The sequence below is a fragment of the Podarcis erhardii genome (genome assembly GCF_964252035.2).
Source record: "Podarcis erhardii genome assembly, chromosome: Z".
NCBI classification, from domain to species: Eukaryota; Metazoa; Chordata; class Lepidosauria; order Squamata; family Lacertidae; genus Podarcis; species Podarcis erhardii.
Genome location: NC_138504.1, coordinates 37,066,310 through 37,085,259, shown reverse-complemented (window position 1 = coordinate 37,085,259; position 18,950 = coordinate 37,066,310). Strand labels below are relative to the sequence as shown.

General features: G+C 44.6%; 1 protein-coding gene across 9 annotated transcripts in view; it reads left to right on the top strand.

Annotated features, from left to right (window-relative positions):
- NTNG2 (netrin G2) overlaps window positions 1-18,950 on the top strand; it is a 127,683-nt gene that overhangs the window by 4,413 nt on the left and 104,320 nt on the right. For all 9 annotated transcript variants that reach the window (XM_081847067.1, XM_081847069.1, XM_081847070.1 and 6 more), the window contains exon 2: window positions 3-1,155. In XM_081847067.1, coding sequence (XP_081703193.1) covers window positions 943-1,155 — 213 coding nt within the window. In that variant the 5' untranslated portion in view covers window positions 3-942. The remainder of the gene's footprint in view (window positions 1-2; window positions 1,156-18,950) is intronic.

The window sequence follows — 18,950 nt, the reverse complement described above, 5'->3', positions numbered from 1 at the left end:
AGGCAGTTTTCGTGAAGGAGTTAGCTGCTTTCTCATGTCCTCAAGGAGAAGCAAGAAAAACTCAGGAGGATCCTCAGTCTGTAGCCGGAAGCTTTGGATACTTTGCGATAAAGTTGGTGGAAGCCAGCAGTAGTTTTCTATGAGTGCCTCCTTTCTTTCGAAAGAAGACAAAAGCACACCAGAAAACACCCACAGATATATCCAATTTTTGTTTTTTGTTTTTAAAAATAGATAGGCCACAGCTCTGTCAACAGTGGACAAATTTGCCAAGTCAAACTTCTCTTGAGCCACACACTTACTTTCAAGGAAATTGTACTCCCAAAGATTTGATTAATGCCCTTTCCAAGTTCCATATCATGCTACATTATTTTTTTACATAAAATATTTTTTCCCTTAAAATAAAACAAAGCATATTGCAGCTTCAAAGCACTTTAGAAAGCTTCATATTGTAGCAGATGGGGAAATAAGATTGAAGAAAACTTGATCTAGCCCCAACCGCATTGCCTCCTTCTAACCCCCCTCCTCCACTGATCAAATTTCGTCATAGAATCAGAACTCGATAGTTCTATCGATTGATTGAGGAGAGTCACCTCTAGATATTTTCACACTGATTTGGATGATCATTTATGCACACACACACACACACACACAAACACAATGAAGTTAAGGAAGACTTTTGATGACTGATCAGCAGGCCTGGAAAGGTTTGCCCAAATTCTCTGAGCAAGATAATCTAGAAATGTATTGGCTGTAACAAAGACTTTCTTCTTGCCTAAACACGCATTTCAAGCGTCATCACCTGGACCTCCTAAGTGTTTGCTGTTTGTATTAGATGTGGAGTTTCCATGCTGATCCCGAAAGCCTCCCCTTGCCAGGATCTGCCTTGCTCAAAACTTTAGGCATCTCCTTTGCCCAGGATCCTTGCGCTTAGTCACAGCTGCCATGCTGCACCACGCTGCTTTCTTATTGCACTGCCTCCCACTGGTCATGGGACAGTATGACATCTGCAAATCCTGGGTGACCACAGACAATGGGCCAATGTGGGAATTTTACGCTTGCCAACCCAGGGCCGTGCCCATGAAGGAATACGCAACAGTACGAGTGGAGCCATCAGGAATCACCTGCGGGAACCCGCCCCAGAAATTTTGCACTCATGTGAGTAGAAGTATTTATATTTTCTCATAGCAAGAGCTGTCAAAGTGAAACTAATGTGTCTTAAGGATCCTCAAGATCAGACACAAAGTTGTGTGAAGAGGGTAGGGTGAGTCAAGATATTGGGTGGTATTTAAAAAAGTAATTGAAATGAATGGGTTGTGTACAACATTGGTTAGAGTAGGCCCATTTTAATGAAAAAACATGACTAACTTAAGTTTATCAATTTCAGTGGGTCTATTTTCAGTAGTCAGATACAGCCCATTCTTTCATAAAGGACCATGAGTGAGTGATACATCACTTGATTTGCCTGCTGAAAGTCCCAGGTTCAGAAGGAAACTGTTCTGTACTGAGTCAGGCCATCTAGCTCAATATTGTCAGCATGGACGGTGGCTCTCCATGGTTTCAGACTTGGGATATTTCATCTGTACCTGGAGTTGCAAGGGATTCCACCTGGGACCATTTTGCATGTAAAGCAGACACTCTTCCACCAACCTATGGCCCTTTTGCCCCCATAATGGTATCTTCAGGTGCAGCTGGGAAAGATTCCTATCTGAAATCCTGGAGAGCAGCTGCCAGTCAGTGTAAGCAATATTAGGCCAGATAGGCCAATGGTCTGACTAAGTAAAAGGCATCTTCTTATGTTCAAAAGGCACAACACTGTCTATTAAAATAAGTGGAGGGTAAATGATTGGTTTAAAATGGGGGAGGGGTGGAATTCATATTTGTATTTCACAAACCTTTCAAACAAATGATATACGGACAGAAGGGGGAGGGCCATAGTTCAGTGGTAGAGCATGCGTTTTGGATCCTGAAGTCCTGGGTTCAGACTCTTGAGATCTCCAAGTAGCACGTTATGAGGAAAACCTTTCTTTGCACTGTAAATCATTGTAGAAAACTTTGAGTTAGATGGCCTGGCTCAGTATAAGGCAGCTTAATCTGCTCCCCTTGGCAGGGAGGTAGTCTGGGCATAGGATAGCTTCCCCTACTGTTATTACTGATGTACCTAATAGTTTGTGTTGTGCTCCTGATTTTAACTCTCTCTGACCTTGACCAAAGTCATCAGGGCCTTCATTAAAGATAAAGCGTTGCTGGCCCTTTCGGCTAACTGTATTGTCTCCTTTATGGGAACATGCATTGAGTGGTACTGGGAGGTAAGCTAGGTAGGTGCTTTTCCCACTAGTGACATTTAGCCATCCTGCCTGGTTGAGGTCTAAGACATTATGCAAAAGCATTAGTGTTTTGTGCATGCTAACGTAAAGCCCAGGGCATACAGACATTATCTTACCTGCTTCTCACTCACTGAAAAGCGATGTACACACCATAAATTTCAAGCAGATTTCCCCCAAAGCATATCAGGATCTGTAGTTTACCCCTTACAGATTTACAATTCCCGGCACCCTTAACAAACTTATAGTTCCTGGGATTCTTGCCATGAGTTTTCAAAGTATGGTTGGTGTGCAGCTAGGACTGGGAAGAATCAGGTTCAAATCCCCACTCAACCATGATACTCACTGGGTACCTTCGCTATCTCTTAGCCTAACCTACCTCATAGTGTTGCTGACAAGGTGAAATGAAAGGGAGGACTACACTTGGGAGGGAAGCAGGGTATATAACAGACACAGTGATCTTTTCCCAAGTATATTTTTGACATGTTTAACCATGTTAACTTAATGCTTCAGTTCAAGTGCAGATACAGAACTTGTCCTGCCCTGGACAAACTTATATTTAAAAAAGAAAACAGCAGCAGAATGGGGTGTACCTGGTGCAGTCATTTTGCTGAGGCAAAGAAAGTCTATGTCAGTGCTTTGATGGGAGATCTGCCTCAGGTACCCATGTAGAGCTACTGTAAAGAAAAGTGAGATGAATGAATAAAATGGAACTAGGTTTTGTTGAGTTTGGACACACTGACTGATTTTGCAAGATCAGCCCTTGGCCAAGCCTAAGCACCTGTGCCTGAAACAACGGCAGATGGCTTCTCTGTTCACTCCTGCTTCCCTTTTTCAGTTTCCTTATGTATCAGATTTTAGCTTGAAAGCTCCTTGGGGCAGGGTCTTATCCTTTTGTACTCTGTAAAGTACCATACACCAGTGGTGCTTTATATAATTAAATCAATGCTTCAAAACTCATGGGAAAGCCAATTCATGTTAACCTTACAGTGTAGAATATAGTTGTGTGAAACCAGCCCAGTTCTGGTTTTCTATCTGCTTATTTGTATTTCCACCTCTTTGTGGGCACTTCAGCCCATGCTGGATGTGGGAAAGGGCTGTAGCTCCATGGCAGAGCATCTGCTTTCCAAGCAGAAGGCTCCAGGCTGAATCCCTGGCATCATGTCCAAGTAGAGCTGAGAAGGTCTCCTGCCTCAAATCCTGGAGAACCTCTGTCAGTCATGGTAGAAGACAGCTTCTTGTGTTCCTGTTAAGCTGTCTTAGGTCTGGCCATATCATTTCACATAAATAAATACTTAAAGCACTGAGGTCACCATAAACAATTCCATTTTTATGGAAAAACTTAGTCCATCCTACTGTCAAGCCCTTTGCTAGTTCAATAAAGACATTGAGGGGAATTGCTGCAGCTCAGGGATAAAGAAGCTAGGGCTGGGAATACCCCCTGTCTGAAACCCTGGGCTGCTGCTGCCAGTCCGTGTAGTCAATACTGAGCTAGATGGACCGGGGTCTGTCTCATTATAAGCAGCTTCCTGTGCTCCTGAGTTCAGATGTTGTGTCTGCAGGACAACTTTATTATGAGTGACAAGGGAGTATTCATACATCTATGAAACTGATACGTGTGTGTGTGTGTGTGTGTGTGTGTGTGTGTGTGTGTGACATTCTTTGCTTTGCTTCACTTTTCCTGTTGTGAAATTAGAAGGCTAATAATAATGAACTATTTTTCTTGATGGAGCTGGTAAATAGAGGCATGTTTATGAAGTTACTGCTTTATACCAGGCATAGGCAAACTTGGCCCTCCAGATGTTTTTGGCCTACAACTCCCATGATCCCTAGCTAACAGGACCAGTAGTCAGGGGTGATGGGAATTGTAGTCCCAAAATATCTGGAGGGCCGAGTTTGCCTATGCCTGTTTTATGCACTACTTTCAAGGAGCGCTATTAATACCTCATTAAGTAATGCAACAGTCTTGCAAATCAATCTATAAAAGCTATGAGCCCATGGAAAAAGAATTACTAACCTGCCTGTCTACACATGTGCTTAAGCTAGTTCTTTCAGAGGTACTGAATTGCCTGAAATAAAAAGGGGAAAAGCCATCCAGTTCACAAAAAACTTTCTCCAACTGGAGGCAAACCTTACTTGCCACAGGGCAGCGGGCACACGGCTTCTGACAAGCTTGCCATTGGACATGCCCAGCCGTTCATTTGTTTTTCGCACCATTCATCAATCTGCCAGAAACTCGGCTGCATGGACATTAACGCAGTAGCAAGAAGATGATCAGAATCCCCCTTCGGATCTTGAAATATGGGTCCCCTCAACAAAATTTAAAATTCGGCTTTGTAATTCAGAATTTATGTGATGTGATGTGATTTGATTTGATTTGATTGGCTGGTTTATAAAAATTATTTTTTTTAAAAAAGAAACTTGGCTGCATGAAGGCAAGTTGACAAAAAATTGGGGTCCTATTTAAGATGCCTGAATGGCAGAGGGACTGATCCTGATCAAGGGAACACAATCTGTGAGGGATTTCAAAAAGAATGGGAGTGCTCTTGTGCAGCTCCTGTTCATTTCAATTGTGTGTGTGTGTTGCAAGAGAACTTCCCCATGGATTTCATCCCATGTTAATTTGCGTGAAGTGAGGAACGAAACTATTCAGATTTCCTAGCTCTGGGCACCAGGATGTCCTGGGTCAGCTTTGACTCTGCTTGTCTTCCTGTAACACATAAATGGTACAGCCTCAGCAAAATGGTACTGAGGGCGAGAGTGCTGCCTTGCATAACTTAAGGCACAAAGATAATGATCACCCAAGGATCAAAGGTAGAACTCAGAAAAACCTAAAGGTCGGTTTTAGATCTCATTATCAGCTAGGGGCTGCTGAATAATGGATGGAGAGGAGCATTAAGGGCAGATTTTTTTCCTTCCTTTTTTAAAAAAGAGAATTTATTGAACACCAGGCCTGTGTCTTTGTTGCCAAGCATTAAGAACCAGTGTTCGAAATGCTTGACATTTATTGGCTGTAATTACAGGCTGGGGGAGGAAAAAGAAGAAGACAATGATTTAATTTGGCTTGCTGGGTTTTGGTCTCTTAATCTGTTTTCAGTACTGTGGCTGAACTTTGAGGAGGTGAAGTTGTAACTGCGGAAAGAGCTCCCAAGCACATGCAGAGTGTAATTATCTCTGTGGGAAGATCAGAAGAGCTCTGCTGGATCAGACCAAAGACCCATCTAGTCCAGCCTTCTGTCATCACAGTGGCCATCAAATGCCCCAGGAGGAAACCTGTAAGCAGGACGTGAGTGGAAGAGGCCTCTCCAAAGCTGCAGTTTCCATTCCATGTTTTGGGAATTTGCTGGGCGTGGCTGGACCCTGATGGATCTTATCTAAGAAATGAAGCCTTAGAGTGGGCAAGCCCAGGCATCTGGTGGGACTCTGTGAGAATGGGATGCTGGACTAAGATGGGCGATTGGCCTGATCCAACAGGCTCTTCTTATGTTCTTAAGCCAACTGAACTGGCGGGTGCAGGAGAAACTTCATGAGCACGTATCAAGGAGCAGAAGTAACAGGTCTCCAAACATCCAATTTATTGAATATTCATAATGATTTGTACTTTGATGCTGCTGGGGTGATCACATGCGATTATACTTTCAATACTGTTTGTGCCTGCAAAAGTTTTGAGGTGGTCATTTCTAGTCAATGCTTATTCTGTAACTTCCTGCTGAAAAAATCCTATCACTTTTTATTTCACAAATGTTTCTGGTTTATTTTGGTTGAAGAACATGCTGCAGAATACATTCATAATAGAATACCAGTCTCTAGGAGCCCAGAGCTGATAACAGCTTATGGTCACATCCACACCATACATTTAAAGCACATTAAAGTAAAGGTAAAGGGACCCCTGACCATTAGGTCATGTTGTGGCTGACTCTGGGGTTGCGGCGCTCATCCCGCTTTATTGGCCGAGGTAGCCAGCGTACAGCTTCCGGGTCACGTGGCCAGCATGACTAAGCCGCTTCTGGTGAACCAGAGCAGCGCACGGAAACACCGTTTACCTTCCTGCCAGAGCTGTACCTATTAATCTACTTGCACTTTGACGTGCTTTTGAACTGCTAGGTTGGCAGGAGCAGGGACAGAGCAACGGGAGCTCACCCCGTCGTGGGGATTCGAACCACCGACCTTCTGATTGGCAAGCCCTAGGCTCTGTGGTTTAACCCACAGCGCCACCCACGTCCCTTAAAGCACATTACTTCCCTCAAATAATCCTGGCAACTGTAGTTTGCTGAAGGTGCTGAGAACTGTAGCTCTTTGAAGGGTAAACTACAGTTCCCAGAATTATTGGGGGAAAGCCATGTACAGTGGTACCTCGGGTTACAGACACTTTAGGTTACAGACGCTTCAGATTACAGACTCCGCTAACCCGGAAGTAGTACCTTGGGTTAAGAACTTTGCTTCAGAATGAGAACAGAAATTGCATGGTGGTGGCATGGCAGCAGCGGGAGGCCCCATTAGCTAAAGTGGTGCTTCCCGCGCCTGGGAGGGCACCCTCTGTGCCCCTTGGGAACGTGCCTGCTCTGGGCAGCGTGGGCATATGCTCCGCCACTGACACTCAGCTCTCTCCTCCAACTCTACCCCTCGCGATCTGCCACCTGAGGCAGTTGCCTCATTCTTCTTATTGGTAAGGTGGGTCCTGGTGACATGTACTCCATGCTCTGGTAACTTTCAGACTGCATTGTTGCAATGTGCTCTACATGTGGCTGCCTTTGAAGATGACTTGGGAACTTTGACTGATCCAAAATGCAGCAGCTGTCAGGGGTTTTATTTCAGATGAATTGCTTGCCAGTTTGCTTCTAGGCCCTATTCAATGTGTTCACATGAAAGTTTAAAGCCATAAATGACTCAGGCCCCAATTATCTGAAATAGCACCTTCTTTCCTGTAGACTGTTTAGCTGTTAAGGTAATTCTTCTACCGTCATGGAGCTCAGAAGAGGCCTAGGAAAGGGCATTATCTGGGGCAGCTTCTAAACCATAGAATTCTCGTTTCTGCAGAGGTGTGCCTGGCACCTTAATTATGTAATTTCCTTTGTATGTTGAAGACACACCTTTTTCTCCTGCCCTTTGACACCCAAGATATATCTTTCTATTATTCATCCTATTCTCCTGACTGTAATTACTCTCAACTGATTTTAATATTGTATTCTTAAAATATTGCAACCTGCCTTGGTATGTCATGGTAAGAGGCAGGTAAGAAATTGAATAAATCATCATCTTGCGCCTTGGTGCGGATTAGTTGGCATATCTCCTTTCCTGATCTTCATCTGACCAGCTTAGATCTTATGGTGGAAGTGGAGCAGTTGAGTCATTTTTGATCATGTGGTTCCCTGCCCCTTCACCCACACTTCTGCACGATAAGAATTTTTGTTTTTAATTATGGTTTTAAGTGATGTCTTCATGTTATTTAGTAGCTTTTATTGAATGAATACGAAAGGGACACGGGTGGCACTGTGGGTTAAACCACAGAGCCTAGGACTTGCCGATCAGAAGGTCGGCGGTTCAAATCCCCGCGACAGGGTGAGCTCCCGTTGCTTGGTCCATCCTCCTGCCAACCTAGCAGTTCGAAAGCACACCAGTGCAAGTAGATAAATAGGTACTGCTCTGGTGGGAAGGTAAACGGTGTTTCCGTGCGCTGCTCTGGTTCACCAGAAGTGGATTAGTCATGCTGGCCACATGACCCGGAAGCTGTACGCTGGCTCCCTCGGCCAATAAACGAGATGAGCGCCACAACCCCAGAGTTGGTCAGGACTGGACCTAATGGTCAGGGGTCCTTTTTATTGAATGAATACACACACACACACACACACACACACACACACCATTCTGGGACCTTGCAGTGAAACGAACAAATGTAAATATTTCCAATGAATAAGAATGACAACTTTTCTAAGTTGGGGCTGCACTTGCTGTTGGAGGGTGCGTAAAGGGTCATAAATAAAGTCAGGGTAAGTGTGCTGCATGGACTGGAAACACAGCCTTGCATTTCAAAATATCCCATTGTAGGCAGGCTTTGAACGTATGAAGGGTTTTTCCCCTCCTTCTCATCTTCTGTTCTTTTCCCTCTCATCCAACCCTGGCATGAAAGACATAAAGGGCAGGAATCAATCTGCCTTCGCACACACACACCCTTTAACATATTTCCCCCTTAAATATTAATTGTTGCCTTTTATTCCACCTGGCTCAGAGCTCGGCAGGAGAGGCATTTGATTTACCATTCACAAGCATGGCTTTGTTTAAAGGGTCAGAAAAGAAACAGCAAAAAAGAATAGCCTCAGAGTTCTTTTGCGGCTACGCTGTCTTACAACTGAGTTGAGCCACACACACACGCTCACAGAGCAGCAAACTTCACCTGAAAGGATCTCTCCCCTCCCCACCTCAATACCTGCATTTGAAGATTGACAAAGAGCCTTTGATAGCAGGTTTTATATCGCTGTAGCAGGTTCTGCTCCCCCGCCTCATGTCTCAAAATTATAGTTAATTTCCTTTGTACCATAGAACTCAGTGGTCTCTACCAATAAGTGGACAGTTACTTGCTACATTAGCATAGTCCATGGATGGGGAACCTCAGGGCCTGGGAGCCAAATTCTGCCCTCCAGGATTCCAGTCCAGCCTACGAGCTTATAAAACCTCAACAAAGACATTTCACTCTTCATTTCTGTTTCAGCAGAAACTCAAACTTCTGTGGCTCATAGAAGCCAGCAAGCCTTCTCAGCCTCCTTGGGCAACATTGGAGAGAGATGTCCCATTTTAGTGTTATTGTTATTATTTGCACTTCTGCAAATGTGAGAGTTCCCCCTGAGCATGCAAACATATCCCTATCTCTCTTTCTTCCTCAGTTGTCCTATTTTGGATCATCACGGGGGCACTGAGTTTGCCTAGTATTCAAGGTTACTCTTTTGTGCGATGGGACTTTCAGTGCTCCAACAGAACTTTCAAGGCCCCAGAGAATCAGGACCCACCTCCCCGCCAAATACAAACTTTTCTGGGTGGGATTTGAAAAATGGAGTGGGGTAAAAAGGTAAAGGGACCCCTGACCGTTAGGTCCAGTCGCAGACAACTCTGGGGTTGCGGCGCTCATCTCGCTTTATTGGCCCGAGGGAGCCAGCGTACAGCTTCCGGGTCATGTGGCCAGCATGACTAAGCTGCTTCTGGTGAACCAGAGCAGTGCACAGAAACGCCATTTACCTTCCCGCTATTTGCACTTCGTGCTTTCAAACTGCTAGGTTGGCAGGAGATGGAGTGGGGTAGGCCATAGCAATTGCTGAGGACTTAGAGAGGGAGAAAATTCCTCTGAGAAGCGACCTTCCAAGTTCTGAAGCCCATCCTATTCACATCTGGCTGCTCTTTCCACTCCACGGCGCATCCTTGCTGCTTATTAACGCCAAGGGTTTTGTTTTCACAGTTCTTGAACTTCTTCTTGTTCCTGTCAATGCCCTTCAGGCAGGGACACCTTAAAAATGAATTGTAAATTTCACATAAGATGAGAAGGAGGGAAGGAAGAAGGGAGAGAGAGAGTATGTATGCCAGACAACAAATCAAATGTGTCCGTGATTGAAAATGGATGGGAAACTGTCCACCAGAAATACCTGTGCAGATGTAGCACATTTATGGTATGGCTAAAAGAAAATAACTTTTTTATGCAAACTTGCCCAAGTTGCATAATTTTGGACCCACTGCAGATTTTCACTTTTCTTGGCACAGAATTTTAATGTGTTTATTTAATGTAGCTGGGATAGTGGGGGTGGCTTCTCTGGCCCTGAGCCCACCAACCATATTTCCATTGCAGGCCTGTTTGTATTAGCGTGTCTGTGAATGAATCTCTCGTCCCTTGTGCAGATGGTGCTTCTTTGATACAGGAATGGAGCTCTTAGCATTATTGATGGGAAGGAGGGGCAGAGGAGTCTTTTGGTGGTGTCAGCAAGCTTTATTTTACCAGTAAATGGAGGCTGTTAATTTTGGCCCCAGTGTGTGGAAGATGCTGAGGGAAATGAGTGGGAAGCAGAGTGGGTGGCAGTGGGAGAGGGGAAGTATTTGCTTGTTTACCTATCAGTGATGCATTCACCTAAATTTTATTCCACTTTTTGAGGAACCTTTCCTAATTTTGCCAACTCTACAGTGCTTTTGTATTAATACCATTTCTTGTTAGTTTTCATTTTACATGTTTCTGGAGGTGTTGGGATTTCTCTCTGCTTGTAGAAACACAGATGTAATGTGCAAGGGGATTGGAGTTCTCAATCAGTACTATATGTGTGTACTTCAGCTATGCATGTGAGCCCCCAGTCTGATTCAGGGCCTGATCCAACCTGGATCTGATTCATATGGATGGAAGGTGGCAGGGAAAGAGACATGCCTCTTCCTCCCCCCACCCCAGTATATTTAATCAGGGTTGAAAACCCTAATTAAACATGTGGTTGGGAGTGGGAGAAGGTTCACACAGGTTACCTTGGTGTCCTTCTCATTCCTCTCCTCACCACTAGACCACCCATCTTTTGACAGCCCTGGATCGCTTCATGCAGACTGATCCAACCCAGAGTGACCCAGGGCTGCTGATGCAGACAAATCCCATGTTGACTCAAATCAGACCAGTGCACAGCCCCAGTATGTGCTCCACTCTAAAAAGAAACAAAGTTTTAAAAAACCTATGTTTTAGCATAGGGCTGGCGAAGGGCCCATGGATCGAATGTGATCCTCCAGGCAACTCTTATCTGGCCCTTGGGATACTGCTCAGGCCACACCCACTTCTCAGGCCACTACCGCCCCTCAACAACTATTCTCTGCATCCTCCTCAAGGGCTCCGACATGTGCTGTTGAACTGAGATAATGCTTCTTGCTTGCCTGGAAGGCAATAGAGAGATGTTTACATGTCTTGCAGGCATGTGACTTTTGGGTGGCAGGTGTCCTGCCTCAGGCCCAACACACATAGACAGAGGCTCTTATGTGTAAGTTAGAAAGACATCACTATTCAAGCAAGTAACTGTACAGGCTTTATAGCGGACACAAGAGTTTAAGAGGTCTGATTCAAGGCAAAGCGTTCAGAACTGGACAGCGGCAAGTAAGGTGTCCCAACAGCTTCCATGCATTGTTCCACCCACCAAGCTTTTAAAGAAATGGCATGACATGTTCACTCACAACACATGCTCGCTTTGCAAGAATGTTTGCAACATATTGCCCTTTGGTGTGGATAGGTCAGTTCTCATCTGCAGAGATAGTGCCTGAGTGATGAAGCTTCACCCCCATGTTCTGACTCCCACCTCCTGAGTTGCCTCTCCCCTTGGTTACCCTTAAAGGTAAAGGGACCCCTGACCATTAGGTCCAGTTGAGGACAACTCTAGGGCTGTGGCACTCATCTCGCCTTACTGGCCGAGGGAGCCAGCGTACAGCTTCCGGGTCATGTGGCCAGCATGACTAAGCCGCTTCTGGCAAACCAGAGCAGCGCACGGAAACGCCGTTTACCTTCCCGCCAGTGGTACCTATTTATCTACTTGCACTTTGATGTGCTTTCAAACTGCTAGGTTGGCAGGAGCAGGGGCCAAGCAACGGGAGTTCACCTCGTCATGGGGATTCGAACCACTAACTTTCTGATCGGCAAGCCCTAGGCTCTGTGGTTTAACCCACAGTGCCACCTACATCCCATAGCTCTCCACAATTTCCATTAAGACTGCTGGAAGGCCAGAGAGAAGAGCCAGCATCCCTGCTCTTCTTTCCAAAGTGACTAGAGTTGAGGCACACCAAGGTGAGCCCCCTCCTTCAACCCTGGTTCCCACCAATCAGCCCTTCCCGTACCCTCCTCCTGCACCCATGCCTTATCCTGATATCACTGTGGGGCTCATGGCAGTAGGAATGTTGTCTAGTGTGCAAAAGTAAGAACCATATATGTTGCTCCACTACTTTTGCTTCAGGCTTGCCAATGTTTTGTTGTTGTGTAGTCATTTAGTCGTGTCCAACTCTTCGGGACACCATGGACCAGAGCACGCCAGGCACTCCTGTCTTCCATTGTCTCCCGCAGTTTGGTCAAACTCATGCTGGTGGCTTTGAGAACACTGCCCATCTCGTCGTCTGTTGTCCCCTTCTCCTTGTGCCCTCCATCTTTCCCAACATCAGGGTCTTTTCCAGAGAGTCTTGTCTTCTCATGGGGTGGCCAAAGTATTGGAGCCTCAGCTTCACGATCTGTCCTTCCAGTGAGCACTCAGGGCTGATTTCCTTAAGAATGGATAGGTTTGATCTTCTTGCAGTCCATGGGACTCTCAAGAGTCTCTTCCAGCACCAATTCAATTCAATTCAAAAGCATCAATTCTTCGGCGATCAGCCTTCTTTATGGTCCAGCTCTCACTTCCATACATCACTACTGGGAAAACCATAGCTTTAACTACACGGACCTTTGTTGGCAAGGTGATGTCGCCAATGTTTTACCTCTGACCCTACCCAGCACTGGCGTGCAGCCCCATGTATGTTGCCTAGAAGGAAATATGTCTCATGGTCTGGGGGGGAAATCCTAATCCCTGCTTTAGCACAAAAATTGTAAAAACAGAGATCTTTTTGAAGCTGAATTCTACACCAATATTTGAATGTGTGAATTCCAACAGGTTTGCAACATCCACATAGCCCCGCTGCTTGTGTTTCTCTGCCATGGCAGTTTCTAAACTCTCCAAAACCTGAACAGCTCTTGAAGATGTTAGAATTACTTATTTGTTGTGTCTGTGTCCTGCTTGTCCTCCAAGGAGCCTGCAGCAATAGCTGAATGCTTCCCAGCTAGTCTCTCAGCTTTCCAGGGAGTACTCAAGGCCAGAATTGCATAGCATTTCAGAAGCAGAATTGTGTCTAATGTTTTCAAGCCATGAACCCCCAGTTGTGCCAATGTCTGTGCTATCAATTACTGTTTTATGTGAATGGCTACTGTTAAAAATGTAATTATCACTGTTTGAAGTCTTTTCAAACTTAGTCTGGTTTCTAACCAATACACTGCACTGGCTCTGTGATGAAACTGTCTTAGAACTGTCAAGCATGAAAGTGTTTGGAAATCACAGGATTTGGGATGTTGTGGTATGAAGGTTTGGGATCTGCTAGAGCAGGCAATGCCAACCTTTCTAGGCCTTTGTACACATCTGGCTGCCTTCCACCAAATCAGACTGAAAAAGGTTCCCAACCCCTGCTGTAAATCAAGAGGTAGGTGTGAGCTGGAAAGAACAGTTTCAAATGGATTGATTTCCATCAATCACTTTGGCTTTAAAAGCTGAAGAGGGTAAAGTGACTGTGTGTCACTATTAGGGATGGGTGAATCTATCAATTTTGTCTCTGTTGGTTTCTCCATTTTCCAATCAAAGATTCAGTTCTCCACCTTTCTGCGGCAATGTGTGAATTTTGTTTTAAAAAGAATCATCATGAAAACCAACATTTTAGGGATGATCTCCTAATAAGCACATTAAATTGTGTGCAGTTTTGTCTAATGTGCTTTCCAAAGAGTAGCTGTGTTTCATTTGTTCAAGACATAAAATTAGGTGGTTTCTTATTAAAATACAGTGGTACCTTGGTTTACGAACTTAATCTGTTCCGGAAGTCTGTTCTTAAACCAAAGTGTTCTTAAACTAAGGTTTGCTTTCCCATAGAAAGTAATGCAAAATGGATTAATCCGTTCGAGATTTTTAAAAACAACCCCTAAACCAGCAATTTAACATGAATTTTACTATCTAACAAGACCATTAATCCATAAAATGAAAGCAATAATCAATGTACTGTATTGAATATTGTACAATGTACTGTACAATAAAACAGTATTGTAAATGATAAAAATGAAAATTGAAAATTTTCTTACCTGCACTGATTATAGTCATTGTTTGGATAGGGAGGCTTTTATCCATTTCTGCAGTCAGTCAATCAATCAATCAATCAATCAATCAGTAGCTGAACTGGGATCCACACAGATTGCCCCCCCCAAGCTGCTGTGGGAAATGCTCCCTAGATCGCGCACCTCCTGCAGCAGCATGGGGGGGGGTTGCACTCCCGCAAACCAGCGGGTGGTTGGGTACGCAGCTTCCCTCCCTCGCAGCTGCAGGAAACGCTCTCCTGCCGCCGTGGCACGGGGGGAGTTGCGTATCTGCAAACCAGCTAGTTGGCGGGCGCACAACTTCCCTCCCTTGCGGCTGTGGGAAATGCCATGTTGACCCCCTTCTCTGCTGCCGAACAACAGAAGTGTGGCACTCAAAACGGAAGTGCACCCCCAAACAGAATACGTTCAGATTTTTTAAAAGGTTCCCTAACTGGAACACCTTCTTCCAGTTTTGAAGTGTTTGTGCAGGGCCGTCTTACCCATAGGTGCTAGGGGTGCAGGGCTCTCAGGGCACGAGGCCGAGAGTCCGGGGCCTGAGAGTTGAGTCTTGCAAAGAACCCGCCTGTAAATTGGAGTGCCACAGTGGGTTCTTCTGCTGTGGGCGGCTCTGCACTGCGAGTTCGGGGGCAACCAAGCCAGTGAGACGCTGAGATAGCCAGCTGGCTCCACCCTCCAGGGACTGGGCAACTGGGGGGGTGCTGGGCAGATCTCTGCACCCCGGCGCCGCATATGCTTAAGACAGCCCTGTGTTCATGTTCCAGTGTGGTGTAGCGGTTAAGAGTGGTAGTCTTGTAATCTGGGGAACCGGGTTCATGTCTTCGCTCCTCCACATGCAGCTGCTGGGTGACCTTGGGCCAGTCACACTTCTCTGAAGTCTCTCAGCCCCACTACCCTTCGGGTAGTGATAAAGCGGGATATCAAATCCAAACTACTACTACTACTCTTCTTCTTCTTCTTCTTCTTCTTCTTCTTCTTCTTCTTCTTCTTCTTCTTCTAGTTCATGAACTAGGCTGTTCGTAGACCGAGGTACCACTGAACATACAAAATCAAATTTCTCCCCACCTCTAGTCACAATTATGAGTTCCTTGTACCAAATTGCCTCCTAATATGGCCATGTAATTCACTGCTGCTGAATTTGACATTTGTGTTGAGGACACCTTTCTGACTGTTGCCTCTTGAAGTTCTGTTTTTTTTTGTTTTTGTTTGTTTCCTTTATCTATTGCTGGCAGGAGAAGGTTTTCTCTTCTACCCCAAAGGTTGATTCTGGCCACTCTGGAATTTGAGTCGGAGAACATACAAAAGGATCCAAAAGGAAGTGCCACTCTAGGTCTTAAATTAGAACATGCTGTGTATATTGAGTTTCCCACACAAGCCTTAGTTAAAACAGTTCAATGATCTATTTTATACTGCCTAAAGCTGGACTCAGTCTAACAGGAAAATAAGATCCCTCTGAACAGCAGAGCCTGCTCAGAAAAGAGACAGAAAAAACACAGTCTGCTCTTATTTGAAGACACTGAGACAACAAAGCCATTTAAAACACCTTTAAACACCACATGGTATTCTTTCCCCAAAGTTTAGCTTTTAATAAGGGCATTATAAGAAATGGAAGAAAGGGCAGATCACAAAGGAGGAGTATACACAAGTAGCCAGCAGTTGCAGGGTGAATGTCAGGCAGGCTAAAGCTCAGAATGAGCTCAGACTTGCAATAGTTAAATATAATGAAAAAGGTTTCTTCAGTTATGTTCGAAGCAAGAAGAACAAGCAAGTAGTCCTCTGTCCTCTGCATGGAGAAGACAGAAATGCTTTTAAATCATAGCTGTTGAATGTAGTTAAGTGACAAAAGTGTGCTGCACAAATTTAAGACCATTCTGCTCTTTATAATAGTATTTTTTAAAAATAATATTTATTCGAATTTTGAAAATTACAAAAAGAAACAATAAAAAAGAAAAATAACAAAGACATAAAAAATACAAACAAACAATTAAAAAAAACAGATCAGACCTTTACATAGCTTTCTTTCCTTTACTTATTTCCTTGACCTCCTCACACCTCCCTTTTTTGTATTCTAGTTCAATTAGATGTTTCAGCAAATCCTTTCCAGCTTTGTTTTTAACCTAATAATTTATCTTAATATACTGTAATTCTCATCTTTCACCAATTAATAAATCAATTTTAACCTAATCCTTTATATCATTTCTGCTAAAACCATATTACTTCATTCCAACAACCTTCTAACATTCCTTAATTTTACAATGTTTCTGTAAATAAATTTTGAATTTTTTCCAATCTTCTTCCACCAACTCTTCACCTTGGTCACGGATTCTGCCAGTCATTTCCGCCAGTTGCATATAGTCCATCACATTCATCTGCCATTCTTCCCGGGTGGGTAAATCTTGTGTCTTCCAATACTTCGCAATGAGTATTCTTGTTGCTGTTGTTGCATACATAAAAAAAGTTCTGTCCTTCTTTAACACCAATTGGCCGACCATGCCCAGGAGAAAGGCCTCTGGTTTCTTCTGAAAGGTATACTTAAATACCTTTTTCATTTCATTATAGATCATGTCCCAGAAAGTCTTAATCCTTGGGCATGTCCACCAAAGGTGAAAGAATGTACCTTCAGTCTCTTTACATTTCCAACATTTATTATCGGGCAAATGATAGATTTTTGCAAGCTTGACTGGTGTCATGTACCACCTGTATATCATTTTCATTATATTCTCTCTTAAGGCATTGCATGCTGTAAACTTCATACCTGTGGTCCATAACTGTTCCCAGTCAGCCATCATGATATTATGTCCAACATCTTGTGCCCATTTAATCATTGCAGATTTAACCGTTTCATCCTGAGTATTCCATTTCAACAGCAAGTTATACATTCTTGACAAATTCTTAGTTTTGGGTTCTAACAGTTCTATTTCCAATTTTGATTTTTCCACCTGAAAACCAATTTTCTTGTCCAAATTATAGGCCTCAATTATTTGGTAATAATGAAGCCAATCTCGCACTTTGTTTTTTAGTTTTTCATAACTCTGCAATTTTAATCTGTCTCCTTCTTGTTCCAAAATTTCCCAATATTTCGGCCTGCTCTTTATAATAGTATTTCCTGTGTCTGAGGCAGTGTGGTCCAGCGCATGACCCATGGGCAACATGTGGCTCTCAAGACCCTTTTTTTTGGCAGCTCTTGCTAAGTACCAAAGAAGCATCACCAGCAGTAATGGGATTCCAAACACCTGGGGTCAGGGCCTTGCAGAGCTAGACAGAGGCCCAGGCCAGGTAGATAATGTGCCCCCCCCCTTTTTTTACCCTGGGGATAACTGAAGTCTTATAAATAAGTAAGTATATAAATAATTTTCACAAAAGTTATGCTGACAAATAATTTTATTTCAAGGCTTGAACCGTATCTGCATATAAAGACAAAATGGAAAATATGCTGACCGAGGCCCCCTTTGGAATTGGAGGCTCAGGCCAAGTGGCCCATATGCCCCCCCACCCCCTGGTCTGGGCCTGCCTGGGGTACCTCCCCTCCTCCCATTAACAACAGGCAGCAGCAATGAATCGTTGGTGTCAGAATCATTGGCAGCAACAATGAATCCATGGTGTCAAAGAACTGCCTCCCCACTTTCCCAGCTGTGGGTGTGCAAGGTGATTGGATGCGGCAGACTTTTGGTAGCAGGGGTTCTGCCTGATCAGCTATGGCATGGGTAGGCAAACTAAGGCCCCGGGGGCCAGATCCGGCCCAATCGCCTTCTAAATCCGGCCTGCGGACAGTCCGGGAATCAGCGTGTTTTCACATGAGTAGAATGTGTCCTTTTATATAGTCCGGCCCCCGACAAGGTCTGAGGGACAGTGGACTGCCCCCAGCTGAAGAGGTTTGCTGACCTCTGAGCTATGGTGTGCCACAAGGTATCTTTAGCTATCCCCACAGGCTGGGGCTCCTGCTGCTACAGCTGTCTCTCTGTTCTTCCTATGGCTGGGTCTGGAGGGCAGGAGGCAAATGTCTGATGGCTGTGGCTGAATGGCTCTAGGGCACCTGCAGGGCAGGGCTGAGGCTGGGCAGCTCCTCCACCATGGCCTCATTGCCCTGCATTGCCTTGTTTTCCTTCCCTTCCACCTGGGGGCTTGGACCTTACAGATGAGCTTAAGAAGGGCATATGTAAGAAATGGAAGAAAGGGGAAATCACAAAGGAGCACTATGCACTAGTAGCCAACAGTTGCAGGGGGAAAGTCAGGCAGGCTAAAGCTCAGAATGAGCTCAGGCTTGCAATAGAGGATAAAAATAATTTTTAAAAACGGTTTCTTCAGCTATGTCCGAAGTAAGAGGAAGAACAAGCAAGTGGTAAGTCCTCTGCATGGAGAAGACGGAGAAATGTTGGTGGGTGACAGAGAAAAGGCAGAACAACTCAACATCTACTTTGTCTCTGTCTTCACCCAAAAGGAAAGTGATCCCCAAGAAGGTGATAAGGAAGGAGCTGCAGCCCAAGATAGTAAAAGAGGTAGTAAGGGAACACCTAGCTAATTTAAATGAATTCAAATCTCCAGGGCCGATGAGCTGCATCCAAGGATACTAAAGGAGCTCGTGGATGTAATTCAGAGCCTTTGTCTATGATCTTTGAGAATTCTTGGAGAACAGGTGAGGTCCCTACAGACTGGAGGTGGGCAAATGTCCCCATCTTCAAAAAGGGGGTGAAAGGAAGACCCAGGTAACTACCGACCCGCAAGCTTGGCATCAATCCCAGGGAAGGTCCTAGAACAGATAATTCAAG